The 15,112-nt window shown below is 48.7% G+C and overlaps 2 protein-coding genes across 2 annotated transcripts; both read right to left on the bottom strand.

Annotated features, from left to right (window-relative positions):
* Positions 1–632: 632 nt before the first annotated feature.
* ABOM_006097 (elongation factor 2) lies at positions 633–4,042 on the bottom strand (the record flags this gene model as incomplete). The annotated part of the gene is made up of 4 exons (XM_022533226.1): positions 633–650; positions 707–3,156; positions 3,239–3,296; positions 4,025–4,042. The coding sequence occupies 4 exons, from the start codon at positions 4,040–4,042 to the stop codon at positions 633–635; spliced, it is 2,544 nt and encodes an 847-aa protein (XP_022388623.1).
* An 844-nt stretch (positions 4,043–4,886) lies between these two features.
* On the bottom strand, positions 4,887–14,584 carry ABOM_006096 (putative fermentation associated protein (Csf1); the record flags this gene model as incomplete). The annotated part of the gene is made up of 3 exons (XM_022533225.1): positions 4,887–14,391; positions 14,444–14,479; positions 14,529–14,584. The coding sequence occupies 3 exons, from the start codon at positions 14,582–14,584 to the stop codon at positions 4,887–4,889; spliced, it is 9,597 nt and encodes a 3,198-aa protein (XP_022388622.1).
* Positions 14,585–15,112: the final 528 nt, after the last annotated feature.

Here is a 15,112-nt window from a genome sequence, read left to right as displayed (position 1 = left end):
GAAGCGAATCCGGCTGAAGATGAAAAATGGTACCGGTAAGGAAGGCAATTCAGAAAGCGCAAGTGAGAGGCAGCGGGCTATGGAGTTTTATGGATCAAACAGGACAAGGTATGCTCAGGCCATGATGTAGAGGTCAGAGTGAGGGGACATAAGAAGAGCTTTGCGAACAGAAGAAGCCGGGGAAACGCGAGGCGACGCGGATGACGGAAACGATCACGTGATGTATACTGCCATGTCTGCAAGCGCCATGATGGCGAGGCAGCACAGGTTAGACTGTGCTGGGTTGATGTTGGCTGTACTAAATGTACAGACCATGCGCATCACGTACGTGCGAGACTGCTGGCTACAAGATGCTACAAGGGCAGTTGCGGAGAAATTTGAACTGTGGAACTACAATGGAATCCAACCAGAAAAGCCAAGTAAACTATGTAAAAACCCTCGCATTCGTTAACGTAACAATAGATAATGAAAAGCCATAGCAGATGCACTCCTGGACTCTACTTCTAAAGGTCGAAAATCCACATACGACATTCAGCTGTGGCGCTTTATTTTGAATTTTTGGGTGTTGGCCCTAGCATGGACATAGTATTGCATTCGTCGATCTCATAAACATAGATTTGCAATCAACGGGTTTACAGCTTGTCATAGTACTGTGTAGAACTGTTAGCATCCTGGGTGCGAAATGTTGGTAGAAAGGAGGACTTACGTTCTCGTATCCAGGAACCTGTTCCTTGAGACCCTTGCGCTTACGCATCTCAGTAACGACCTGACCAGGCTTAGTGGCGGGGTCAAGAGGAGAACCACCAGGAAGAACCTCCCAGTGATCGAAGACGGACTGGGGGAAGGCCTGGCCACCAGTGGCCGCACGGAGGTCAGTGGGGAAACCGAAGGATTCGTTGACGGGAAGGTAGGCCTTGATAGTGAACAGAGGGGTACCGGGTCTCTGCTCCTCGGAGTAAACGTGACCACGACGGCGGGTAAGGACACCGTAGATACCACCCATAGCCTGCTCGTTAACCTGGATTTCAACGTTGAAGATGGGCTCCAGGATACTGGGGTCAGCAAGCAGTTGAGCGGCGTAGAGAACACGACGAGCAGTGGGGATGATCTGACCACCACCACGGTGGATAGCATCAGCGTGAAGGGTAACATCAAGGATGTTGAAGCGGACAGCACGCATGGGCTCCTCAGCAATAGGACCTTCACGAGTCGCCCACTGGAAACCGGAGACAACGGAATCCTTGATTTCATTAAGGTACTGGACGGCCTTGGTCTGGTCAACTAGCAAGTTGGCACCAGTGGTGTCAGGACCGAAGGTCCAGATCTTACGGGCATCGGTGACATCCCATCCATACTCATCAGCCATGAGACGGGCACGAGTCTTGAAATCGTCACGGGGGCTGATCTTGCCGGCCTCAATGGCAAGAGCACACTCCTCCTCAATTGGCTCGGCGGTGACGTAGAGACGGTTGTGCTTGTTGGGAGACTTGGAGAGAGCAGTCATGCTGGACGTGCCAGCGACGGACTCACGGTAAGAGACAACAGGGTCGGAGATCTTGAGGGGAACACCGGCGTGATCATTCTCGAGATCGTTCAAGCAAATCTCAAGATGCAACTCACCGGCACCAGCAACGACGTGCTCTCCGGACTCGTTAATCATGGTCAGGACACAAGGATCGGACTTCGACAGACGCTTAAGACCCTCGACAAGCTTGGGAAGATCAGCAGCATTCTTGACCTCAACGGAACGCTGCACGACCGGAGAGATGGAGAACTTCATGACCTTGAGGTTGTGAGCGGTCTCAGAGGTGGTGAGGGTACCAGACTTGAGCAAGAACTGGTCAACACCAACCAGACCAACGATGTTACCGCAGGGAACGTCGTCAATGGCTTCGGTCTTACCGCCCATCATCAGAACAGTACGCTGAATCTTCTTGATGAACAGGTCGTCCTTCTTGCCAGGGGTGTAGTTGGGACCCTGGATGCGGACCTGGAGACCGGACCTGACGATACCGGAGTAAACACGACCGAAAGCATAGAAACGTCCCTTATCGGAAGTGGGAACCATCTTAGAGACGTAGAGCATCAGGGGAGCAGGGTCCTCCTTGGTACCAGCCTTACACTCCTTGATGGCGTTGAAGCACTCGTCATCCTGAGGACCCTCGTACAGAGTCTCGGCACGGTACTTCTGGGCAGTAACGGGAGAAGGCAAGTGGATACAGATCATCTCCAACATAGCATCGGCGGCAGGCAAGAACTTGCGCATGATGGTCTTAAGGAGCAGCTTGCCCTCCTGATCCTTCTCATCGCTAGTAAGCTTGATCTCAAGCTTCTCGACGAGAGTGCTGATCTGGTCTCTCTTGTTGTTGGTGACGGCATCGAAGATCTTGTAGATGGGGTCCAAGCAGAATTGGTTGAAAGCACGCTCGAGAGACTTGCCGTCAGCATCAGTGCCCTTGGTAGACCACTTCTTGGTCTTGGGGTTGAAGTAGTTTTCACCCCACAGACGCTCAAGCATCTTCTTCCGGTCAACACCGAACTTCTTAGCGTACCTGACGGCGAACTGGCGGACAGTGAAAGCCCAACCATGGAGACCGGAACCGAAAGCAACGGTACCCTTTTCGGCGGCAACTCTTGTCTCACCAAGAGCCCTGTCTTCGTAGGTAGCAATGGTGGCGTTGACGGTCTCAATGATACGGGACAAGTTTTGGTAAAGATCCTCCTTACCGAGCTGTTGCTCAAGCATGGAACGATCAACCTTGTTGATGATCAAAACAGGCTTGATACGCTCACCCAGAGCCTGACGCAGGACAGTCTCGGTCTGGACGCAGGAACCGGAGACAGAGTCGACGACGACCAGGGCACCGTCAGTGACACGAAGAGCGGCAGTGACCTCAGCGGAGAAGTCAACGTGACCAGGAGAGTCGATCAAGTTGATCAGGAACTCGTTGCCATCGTGGCCTTGAGCAATCTCCTTGAGATCCTCAGGGTCATCGAACTTGGAGTACAGGGTGATAGCAGTAGACTTGATGGTAATACCACGGTCCTGCTCATCCTGACGAGTATCCATGAACCGGGCCTCACCAGCCTTGGCAGCGGCGATGACACCAGCACGCTGAACCAGGGAGTCGGATAGAGTGGACTTTCCGTGATCGACTGCATGCCAAAGAGCTCGCGCATTAGTACATACTCGTCACGCTTATGTACGTTATCAATAGAGCAATGGCAGTGGACCTACCGTGAGCAATGACGGACATGTTACGGATGTTCTTGGGCTTGTCCATCAGGGCCCGGATCTACGCGTTGTTAGCTTTGCTGCTTCTCTCCTGCCTTTCGTTGACGTCTTGGATCCAGCGCGACTGGAGACAGCTTGATAGGGACAGCAAAACGAACCTCCTCGATTGTGAAGCTTAACAGTCATAGTCAGCAGGCTATTCAACTCACAGCTGGCGGCATCCGTCATACGAATGTCGCTCTTGGGAAGTGAGATACGTACTTAACCATTTTGGCGGTGTTTTATCGTGAAAAGCCTTAGAGGCGGGGTTGTATAGTAAAACGGAAAAACAAAGAGAAACGACACACAGAGGATCAGGATCGAGGGCTAACTCGACCTGAGTATTATAGGACAGAAGGGCCTATGTGTGTTGCTCCTAAAAAAAGGGAGGCAGTGGGCTTCACAGAGGAAGGTGAAGAGAGGGAAAAGAAGAGGACGGTGGAAGAGGGGAAAAGAGGGAGAAGAAAGCGAGAGTGGGGACTTTCGCAGTGGGAATTTTTTTTCCTTGCTAAAAAAAATCTGGGATGTGCGTTTTCTCTAGACTCTTGGTAATCTTTTCTGCCGTTTAGTGGCTTTGCTGATTTCCACCCCTCATTTCCTTACCAACTTTTACCTCGTCTAACAGCTCATTACAGTCCGACCATTACTCACCTGAAAGTCAAAGCTACCATGCAATAGTCTCCAGTTGCCCATGGGTACAATGTATTTCTCAGCAATCATCTGAAAGCTTTACATTCTTGCTTTACTTACTTGCAAATGTTCACCCATGGTTCATGAACCAAATGGCTCATTCGTTGAGTCACAACCAAATCTATGCCGTCTTCGTCGACGGTATTTATTGATTATTTTGTTACTTCCTGACTTAGAGAGGTGAAGGAGCTCGGACAAAGCTCTGTGGCGTTGAAAGTCAGTCCTGATATCATCGTATCATGATTCATGCCTGTCCTCCAATTACGTATGGCGTACCAAGTCATGCCCCAAGGTAATACGCGGGACGGAAGCTTCCATTACATCTACTAAGCCAAAAAAAAAAAAATGAAAAATGAAAAAAAGGACTTCGATTCAGAGTCCATGAATGGTTGAACCATCACTTATAGGGCAGATGATTGGCCAACAACCCGAACCTACCCCTCTACCCTCACCGCCCACCGTTTCTAGAGGGCGGAGTTAGGATGGATGGATTTAACAGAAGGACCTAGGCTGAGCTTTAGTCCCAGACTCTTCGGAGTAATACCGTGACCTCCACTCACAGATGGTAATACAGAGTTACTCATTCCAACCCATCATTCCACCGCAGGCAAAGTAACAACACCTGGACAACATCACTCCACCTGTGGCGGCGGGGTCCTGTGGCCTATAAACAGTGGGACTAATGGCGCTGTGATATCACATCTTCTTTAACGGCTCGGCATTAGTATTACTTTTCACTATGTACTATGCATGTGTATGTGCGTGTATGTATATCTATGTATGATTATGTATTGTACAAGCAAATCCTACATATGTAGGTATGGATATCAAGAAGCAACTAGATCTAATCAATCAATACACAGGAGCATGCATGATGCAGGCCGTTCGTTGATTGGATAGTATAGTAAAGAACACGAGGAGGTCACGACGATCCTAGGATCTTCCCATATGCATCCTCCACTTCTTTTGCAATTTCTAGTAATGTCACGATAATGATTTGATGAGTAACATTGGGCAGCTTATCGCGCTGAAGCCCAATCCACTCTAACGGTGGGGTGGCCTCGCCCATATCGCGGAGCTGCGGCGTCTCGATTACCGGTGGCTCCAGCGCAACATACGTGTACTTCGACTGTGGGACATTTACAACCGCTGTGATCTTTTCTTGTTGTTGATCATTCTTGTCGCTGCCACCTTCATTCAATCCGCCCGTAATGCGCACCGCAGATGGCGGCAGGGGCTTTCCGAGCCTGGAGGTCAATGCCCGGGAATGGGATTCCCACATGTCTCGGATAAAACTAATGCGGGAGTAGTTCCACCCAACATCGACTTTCCCTTCAAACGTGCTGCGGAAGATATAGTCAATTTGCTGGGTGCCGGGGGTTTGCCAGGTTTCCATTTGTGCCACGAGCCGAGGGACCTTTAGTATTGTGCCGCCGCTGGACGCCAGCACACGGTTGGCGATCTCACCGACAAGAAGCTCCTCAACCTCCGTAGGATCAGGCCGCACAATGCCGGAGAGTGCGATACGTAACTGGCCAAGTGTGAGTCCCAGTGCGCTGTGTATTTTACCTTCCTGTAGTGATACATCAAAGCGAGCCTGCGCATCGTGTGCATCCAGTCTAAGCACATGGTTATCGAAGAAGGAGCTTGGAAAGACACCTATATTGACCGACTTGATAGTGACTGCAACACCGGTCTGTAGGGAGATTGGCGCCTTTTCCTCGTCGCCTGCATCTCTGGCCACATCCTTAGTTGGCAAATCAGCTTTACCAGCGAAAACCGATGACCTTCGACGCATATATCTTTCAACCTCCCGTAGTGCAGCTTCGTACGACGTCTGTTTGTCTTGCACTAGTCGTTGCCAGGCTTGATATAATGCAACAGTCTGTGATGCGGTCAAGCTTGTACAGAAAACTTGCATTTTGTCGCCCTCCAGAATGCTGAAGAGCCGCTGGTGTCCGTTACCTGATGCACTGCAGACATTATACATCAAGAAGTCGAACATTGTGATATGCGCAATAAGGAAAGGCTGATAGTCAAAAGAGACCTTTGCTTGGAACAGACTGAAGGATATCGATGCCTGAATGAGCGGTGTCTTATTATGAAAAGTGTCGTCCGGCCATTGAATTGATGTCTGCACTTTGAACGTTTGGAGCTGAATCAGTCCGCTCATTCGACCTTTGCTTTCTATTCCTGTTGCCTTGAAGCCAACACAGAGGGTCTGTTCTCGGTCAGACGTCTTCTTTGACGACAACCATAGGTCGTTGATGGCAAATTGGGCTTTCCCAAGGGAGGAACCTAGATCAAGCTGGATTTCCAGCCTCTCAATTGCTATTGTCGTATTCCAGGGGAATGCCGATGCCGATGCCACCTGTTGGTATCGCTGGACGATATATGCTTGTGTCTCGGCGGACTGTGACTGAAAAGCTGGCTTCGCTTCAACATTGTCAGCGGCCGGCAGCCATATTTCCCGGAAAAGTAGAAAGTCCTGAACTTGTTTGGCATTGAGGGCCACCTGCATCGGACTTATCCTAAGAACAACCGATATGCCTTTTGAATTGCCGAGGTGTTTGCTATTCATGAGAGACATAACCATTGAGTTCACCTCAAAACTCGCGGTCGACTCATTGGAGTACACATGCTTCACTGAAGCTTCTAGGGAATTGAAAGCCACGAGAAGTGCTAAGAATCGCCCATAGTCATCACATTGTACCGTATTGATCGTTACATAAACGGTATCAAAACTCGCGGTAGCTGCAACTCTAGCAATAGGTTGGCAGCTCAAGCTGAATTCTTGCTTGCAGATCAGGAGGCCAACGTTTAATTTACACCTCCCTAGGATGGAGTTCTTAGCATCCATGTCGAGAGGGGCCTCCTGCATCAATTTCTGCGGCTGCAGCATCATTGCGCCAGACGGCCTTCTGGGCTTTTCTTCACCTCCCATGACTTCTTTGACAGTATCAGTCATTTGCTTTAGTAATGGGACAAGGCTTGGATATAAGACATTCGTAGAAGCATCGATCTTTAACTCTGCGTTAAGTCGTGGATCATCTTTGCCATTGTCCTCGAAATGTACTTTCAATGCCACCCCAGGGGCCCTGAATGCTGCAGTGGCTACTGCATCTCCTTGAATGTATTGACCGTATTTTGCCTCAGATAGTCTGCTTCCTTTCAGAGTAGCTGTTAGTAGAGCCTGCTGATCACCCGTATGTCTCCCTTGCAGAGACACAATTGCACCAGCAAAATCCACATCTACCAGCACGGAGCGGAAGCGTTTGTTACCAAAAAGTGCGCGGGGTTTGGGGTTATCATCAGATGATTTCGACACCAATGTAGAATTAGCCTCGCGGATGATTCGGCTGGAAGCCGCAATAGAGTCTCGTATCATGCTTCCCGGCAGTATAAAATCAGACGTGGCTCGTATATCAAGAGATTTTCCAGCCGCTTGAAAGGCCAGTCGAACTTCCTGGCCTGATGAAGAATATGCTACATTGAAGACCAGCTCTGGCAATAGAGCCGAATTAAGAGAACGCTTTCGCCTATTGCCTGAATACGGCACCATCTGCAGCTGCATATCTTCGATACGTAGTTTCGCAGTATTGGTTCTCTTATTGGACAGCTCCAGGCGCCTGATAGAGAAAACCAAATCATCAGGTTTGCGCCCAGATGTAGGCAGGGGAACGGTAGACATATTCCAGCCAACCTGAATCAAGTTCAGGTCCAACGAAAACATAGCGCTAAATAGGTCCTCCGAGCGGGAGTCATCATTAACCTGTATGCTCGGAACTCTCGGTACTGCATTGCCTCGTCTTCGTAATTTCTTGAAACGCTTGACCTCATGAGAGAGATCCAAAGTTTTAATGCGCTCTTGAAGGTGGGTTGCCATATCAACTACTAGTGCAGCCGTCTCAGGGAATAGTTCGACATCGAACCGCTTACTGCTGAAATGGAATACACGTCTGGCTTCACCATTCTCGCGTAACATCGAGGTGCCCTGGAGCTTAGCGTCGATGGTGAAACTACAATATGAGCGACTAATTGTAGCCTCCTGCTTTCGTAAATCGAAGCTGATATTAGACGTGTCGACGTGGAAGTCTGGGTGTTCCATAGGGTGCCCTTGTTCCAGACCATTGTTGAGGCGCATGCGTATCATCCCAAGACTGATGTCCATGTCTGCCGAATACTTTTTCCCATTAATAGCGGGAGCACTAGCGTGGATCTTCGTGCCTGCCATTGTCATGCGCGCCTTATACAGTACGCTGTGACCACTTGAGGGTTCTTTTTGTCGTGGGGGTCCTCTATCAAGAGCAAGAGCATCGTTAAGGTGAAGTTGTAGAGTCTCCACGTTTTGTTTAAGATCGGACATTAAATGAGAAAACTCCGGTTTTGTTAGGGCGCCCAGAAGGCTTCGTACAGCGCTGGCCTCTAGTTGGATGAGTTCAATTGTAACGTCAACCTCCATATCCATACGGACTGGCGACATGTTCGCAACAACTCGACCATTGATAGGTGGTATTTCTAACACCGATAGAGGGTGCCATCCATTGCCGTTGTTGGACAGGAAGGTGTGCAAATTTCGTTTTAGGTCAAAATCCACTTCGACTTTTGATCCGATCGTCGGTACCATAGATGTGCGTGCCACTTCTCCAGAGATCACGTATGTTAAGGACGGCAAGATACAGAAACTGAGTCGATAATCACCTAAGAACATAGCGATATGGAATTTGTTGCCGACCGGCTTTCTTGCCGTTGAAATACCCTCACTCGATTGGTGAGCTGAGGGGTTTATGTTGCTGGCAAGCCGATTAATATACCGAACTTCATCTTCTATAAGTCGGTCCGCAATGTGTGCAAGGCTCAACGGGTCTTCACTCATATCATATCGCAGTCTCTTGCTTGAACCAGCAATTTTCCACTCATTTTCCAGTTTTCCTTCTCTTTCCTCGGAGACACGCGAACAATACAAATGCGGGTCACCAACCCTCCATGACATAATCACTTTAGAGAGATCCGACAACTCAGAAGAGCACGCTTGTGCACTTATTAGGGCACTCAGACAGTCCGGACCCCCGGTGCCGTCTAGTTTCTGAACAACCGAGCTTCTCAAGCCCCGCCCATTGAACGCAAGTTTGGCATTGATACCATCAAGATTTATGGACCCAATATCGGCGCCAAGCACTACTTGCAGCTCGTTGGATTCCTTCGGCTCGGTACACGAACCTTGGGCTGGTGTAGTAGACTCCAAGGTTACTGTAGACAGTGTCCGCAACAATCCTTCTACTAACTCAAGAATCTCCCATCGCAGTCGAAGGCTGATAGAAGAGCAGTAAGACTGCACAATCGTCAGGTTTGTCGGCCTTGCCTCAGTGTCCGGTGGTGTCCCATCCTGTGGGTTGATAGATAAAGCTGTCGACAGATCATCCACCACGAAATCGCTTTCATTTGGTCCGGGATCAATAGAGAAGCGAAGTAACTTCACAGTAGAAGAGAAGAATGCTGGTGCTGGAGTCCCCTTCACCTTTGGTACGAAGGGACTCCATACTTTTTGCATGACGTAACTCTTCCCAACGTGCGTCAGATCCCACGCCCTCCATTCATCAAGGCTGGAGAGGACAGTAGTTCTGGCGTCCGCTGGCAATGAAAGATCATTGTTGAGACATCTTGAAGCCAACTCTTCCTTCTGGTGAGGGGGCAGATTATTGTATACATTACGTATCCGAGAGATTATCTTCCAGGAATCGTGCTGTCGCAAGTGTGTAGGTGCAACTCTGAGCACGTATGAGATCCTTGTAAGGAACGCAGGATCGGGTATGGTAGTAGCAGGCTGAGTAAGGAAATAAATAAGGAGCCGTAGGCGTTTGTCCTCCAGGGACGAACTATGCTGTAGAGAGGAGGTAATAGAGTCAAACATTGTGGCTGTACGACGAACTAGATGAGCAAGATGTTCCACTGATTTTGTGAAAGTGACTGTGTCAAAAGCTCGAGCCTGGAAGTTCGATTTTACCATTGGCTTTGTCACAAGCCAAAAGTCCATGTCACCAAAGAGACAGGTAAGTTCAGCCCTTTCTTGATATGCATCAGCTCGAGTACCCTCAACGGATACTGAAAGACTTTCGGCGGCGGCATGAACGGTGGAACTTTTCCTTATTCCCGCAAGGAGATCGCCTTTCTCTCTCTCAACTTTTGTTCTGATTTCTGTCTTCAAATGGGCGATCTCGACCTTATACTCATCTCGGAAACCGGATTCGTATTTGCCAGAGGCTTCAGATAAGTTTACCAGCTTCAAAACTATTACCGGGGTTCGAATTGCAACACTTGTTGATTTCCTTGGATTTTTCAGGGACTTTTCGTAGCCTACAATGTCAGATATAACATCCTTTTGGAGTGAATCAATGATGCTAGTTGGGTGTTTAGCTTGCAGCCCTTCAATCAAGGATGATAACATGAAAAGAAAATCGGGGGTACAAGTGCCTCGGACACCATTGGGTAGTTCGATTACGAAGTTAGTATGGGTTGTATTGTCTTCTGCAAAAGGCGAGAACTGAGGATCGAACTTTGTCACGAATAAATCGTATGGGCGGATGTCATCACTAGAGGTGTGACGTGAGGGCAATTGTGAGGTATCCAGTTTGACTTTATGAAGTGAGAAATCAGGCATGGCCCAAGGGTTTGACGAATTCGGAACAATGGTGGGTGGATTCTTGTGTTCTTCAGCCGAATGGTTGTTCTGACGGAGCCCTGGCGTTACCTGAAACGAGGTATGGCGCTGTCTTTCTTTTGATACCAAGCTTGAGGTGTAGATGGTGCTATGGTCTCCTCTTCTGCGTCCACGTTGCACGCTTGAGGCGTCTGAGGAGACAAGGAAACCTTCAGAGCTTGTGTAACTGTTGCCGTCAGAGAATACACTTCTCTTTGCCGATAGGTGTCTCATATTCATGTGTCTAATAACAGGTTCGGGCATAGCAGGTATAGCAATAGTCGGTAGCGTTAAGTGATCACCATTAAGGTGTGTTGAATCAGGATCGACTTCCTCCCAGTCAAATAACAGCCATGGTGTTCTCTGTGTCCTTTGATCATGTACTTTGATGTGCTCCTGCTGTAATCTTCGGCTTTCCACAATGTCATTCTTTCGCTGAGCCATTTTCAGCTTGATCGTTGTCTCGAAGAGCGCTAAAGGAGCCACCTCAGGACGGGTTGGACTCCCCAGTCGACCAACGAGTTCATGATCCACTGCAGCGATAACGAGCTCAGGGACAAGAAGACTCATCCGTTTTGAAAACTTAGCATTTGTCCAGTCGTTAAATTTCGTTGTCACCGGCCCAGAGCTCAGTATGAAGGCTTTCTTGTCTAGAAGCACAGAGACATGAATCATACCGATCTTCGCTCTAAGAAACGTAACATCGTGTAGAGCAAGGGGAAATAATGGAGGCAGAGCATTCTCTTCGTTATCGAAAGAAAAGTCAAAACTCTTCAATGCTGGCCCTAAACAGGATAAGAACTCTGTCGAGCATTCTCCGATCACTCGACCTAGCTTGAAATCCCAGTTGCAGACATACGTTGGCTCGGCAGGGGGGAGTCCAAACAAGCGATGACCATGAACAGAAACTCCATCGATGAAAAGTTGAGAGTCAGATATCCTAGGGGGTCTGTCTGCCAGGTGGGACTCCAGCCCGACTTTTAAAGGAGCGATTGAAAACTCCAAATCCATGTAGTAGTTGGTAAATCGCAGGTCGATCTCCAAGGAAGGCGCAGTGAGTCTTAGGCAATTCAGGCGGTCATATAAGTTTTCCGGGAGTAGAGCGCAGGGGTTATCCACAGTGACATGCACTATAACATCTAGGTCATTCGATTTCCTATTAGGGTTGATTCCGTTATGTGACTCCGAGGGTTCCTTCGCATAGGCAAGGTCCTGAAATTCTTCGAGAGTCTTGAAATGCATTTCTTCCCCGAAGTAATTCTCCTTGATTGTCATAAACGATCGAATCAAGAATCCAAACAAGTAAAGCTTAGGGGATAAACCCTCGATATTGAGGAATAAAGTGTCCGTCAACTCAGACGAGGTAGAAAGGTAATAGCTGTAAGACCCTTCAATGAACATCGTCTCTAGCGTAGCGGCCGATTCACCTTGCAAGAAAGTGTGAAAAGTATCCCACAACGGGCTCAAATAATCTATACCGGCATCCTGAAGACGGACATTGAAGCTCACTGCATTTTGCTCTGGTTTATATTTGTTCAAAGGGATCAGAACATCAGAGGTCAATCTCTCGCCCTTGATCACCAGTAGGCGGTTGTCGTCCAGATCAGATGGGTTACTGATGATATTCATGTCATTGACATTCACAAACAATTGTAGGTTTACAAAAGAAAGGCTCAACTTATAGGTGAACGGCACGAATGTGTAGTATTCTGCTGGAGGGCCGGATGCCCAATCGGTAACAAGATCCGTCAAGAGAAAGATGTGGTCTCGCAAAAGAAACAACTCCATATCACGACTTTCGACATCAAATTTCCACGTACGAAGATCGTTCCAGGTAAGAGGAACTGAAAGATCACATTTAATAAGTTGCTGGGGACATTGCCATAGCACTGCATGATTGACGCTTGTTGACATTGTTGAATCTCGAAGGTCTAGAACAAGTTGATTGAAATAGCCAACTTTAGAAGCCACCATATCCATACAGTAGGTTATGGTCGAGTCGCCAGTTACGCGGAGAGACAACCACCCAAACGGCCGAATCTCGGGGCTAACATGACCCTTATCACTGTCTGCAGCTCTCGACTGTCGCCTTCGCTGTTGCTTCTTCATTTTAGATGCACCTCGTATTGCATCAGCGCGACCTTTCCACTGCCAGTCTTTGGAAGGTTCCCTTGTTGGAATACGCAACGTTAATTCCTCAGTAGTCTCCACTCGCAGTTTAAAGACAGAATTCTGTCTCAAATCGCCTGCGGTTAAAGGCTCCGCCGGTTGAGAGTTTCGGTAGGAATTTGGAAAGAAGATGTTTTGCAAGCCAACACGTTCGCGATCAGCCCACGGCCCGTAATTAATAACGCCTCCTTCGATCTTCACGTCAATGCCCCATTCTGGGGGTGGCGCACCATTGATATCCGGGGTTCCTTCTCGGGGAGGGCATTCCTGCGACAATGCTTGGGGCTTGACACACCCGGGAATGTCCCAATAATATGCTATAGCCATACTAGGGCTATCCAAGACTGTAGAAAATCTAGCATATTCGACAGAATTCCATTCTTCGTGGTCATCTTGATTGGTGTCATCTAAGTATCGAGAAAGACCAACCCACCGGACATCATGGCGAACATCGCCATGGGCTCTCGGCCCCGCGTCTTCGTTCTTTTCGGATACATGAAAGGATTCCACAGAGGTCTGAAAGTATGGAATAAGGTCACGAATACTATGCCATACTCTGCGCTTTTGGAAATGATAGTTGAAAATCGTATCCCTTTTGCGCTTTGTCCCGGGCAGGTCTTTTCGCGTCGAACTTAATCCCTTCGCCGCAGAAAGCTGGTTCTGTTTGAAGTCTGGGTTTGGGCGCATCTGAACAACAGGGTGGGTAAATTCAAAGGAGAATGATTGCCGGTAAAGATCAAGTGGCCCAGCATTGCATACTTCGACTAATCCAGTCGCACCGTCAAAGGTTGTTGTCAGAACGGACCTGGTGTTTTCATTCCCAATGACGATAGCCCCTTTGTCACACACTAGCCTCACTGGCAGAAGTCGAAGCAGCCTCGAAAGCCCATCACCCACTTCTTGACCGGATCCTTCAACAATGTGAGAGCCAATAGTTTCCCCGCCAGTTCTACTACGTCCTGGAGTATTACCCGCTTGAGATCTCGGAGGAGCAGAGTCGCTGACAGATAAATTCCTAGTTGAATTATCTTTGAGCTCAGCATCCAAAGAGCTGCTTCCAGGGTACTGTGGCTTAGTAAAGGCTGTTGGTTGTCCTGTGGGGGTAAAGCCTGCCAGGATACCGTCATAGGCCGGTGTCCTATTGTATATGAACCACTCAAGCCCGTAAAACTTGGCAGTAATACGACAAGGAAGTGAATCCGTGCCCTTCAATCCTCCTTGTTCCTTCATTCCACTGTCTCCGGCGCCATCATTATCCCCATCCCCGACTGATCGCACATCATCCCTCGTTTCGTATGCATTGGGTTTCAGGTCGTATAGAGACGTCCTCCTCACTGATCGCCTCCAATAACGCCATGTTATAAAGCCCCCGTGAACAAATATTGTCTCATTCACACCGTGGTATCGGACACCCTTAAAGAAGATCCGCCCCCCAAGCAAAGAAATCTGAAGAGCATTGATGTCGACATACGCGCGATAATAATGCCATGTGTAGGCGCGAATGCCGTACGAGAGGAGGGTTGCAAAGAGACGATTAAAGTAAAGCAAGAAAAACAGTACTCTATCTATAATCAGCGACCTGCATTGGACTGCGCGGAGTTCGGTGACCTTACAGTATGCAGGAAACAACGAGTTCAAGGAAGAAGAAACTATACGGCTGTAAGCTACCAGTATACATGCGTTTTACCTGACACTTACACATTAAAGCTTGGATCCGGTGTCAAGCCGAAGGTTAACAGACTCGTGTTAGCCATCTTACAGTATCTCAAGATCTCCGATGCCCGCGAACATGGCGGCGCGGGACGATCGACCTCCTTTCGAGTTGAGTGCAGAAAGGGATGCCAGTGTGATGTTATACTGGTGTGGTTATACTATGCCCCATAGTGGGACATCAAGGCGGGAAGCAAAATACCAGGCAAAACGTCAATTCATTTCAACTAGGAAAGTAACTTTTTAGGGGCCAGCGGAGGTCGCGATAACGGAGTAAATCTAAATGCGGCGAGGCGCATATGCTTACGTCCTTAGGCGGTGTCACGGGCCCGCCGTAACTGAAACCAGTAGCTCCAATGATACCAGTAATAACAGCTTGAGCGATGATCCTCTTAGTCCACACAACTTTTTCACAACGGCCTTCCTTCCGGTCATGCGAGCGCTTTCCTTGTCTATGGAGGAGCTTTAGGCGGCTTTTGACGATCTTCAGTTCATTGGACGGGGTATGATTTGGCTTTGTTCCTTTCGCTGCTCTTGTTAAGGTGCGGAATGCTTTACCGGTGGACGCAAAC

The sequence above is a fragment of the Aspergillus bombycis genome (genome assembly GCF_001792695.1).
Source record: "Aspergillus bombycis strain NRRL26010 chromosome Unknown contig00049, whole genome shotgun sequence".
Taxonomy (NCBI): Eukaryota; Fungi; Ascomycota; class Eurotiomycetes; order Eurotiales; family Aspergillaceae; genus Aspergillus; species Aspergillus bombycis.
The sequence above is the reverse complement of the archived record's forward strand: the minus strand, read 5'-3'. Positions and strand labels throughout refer to the sequence as shown.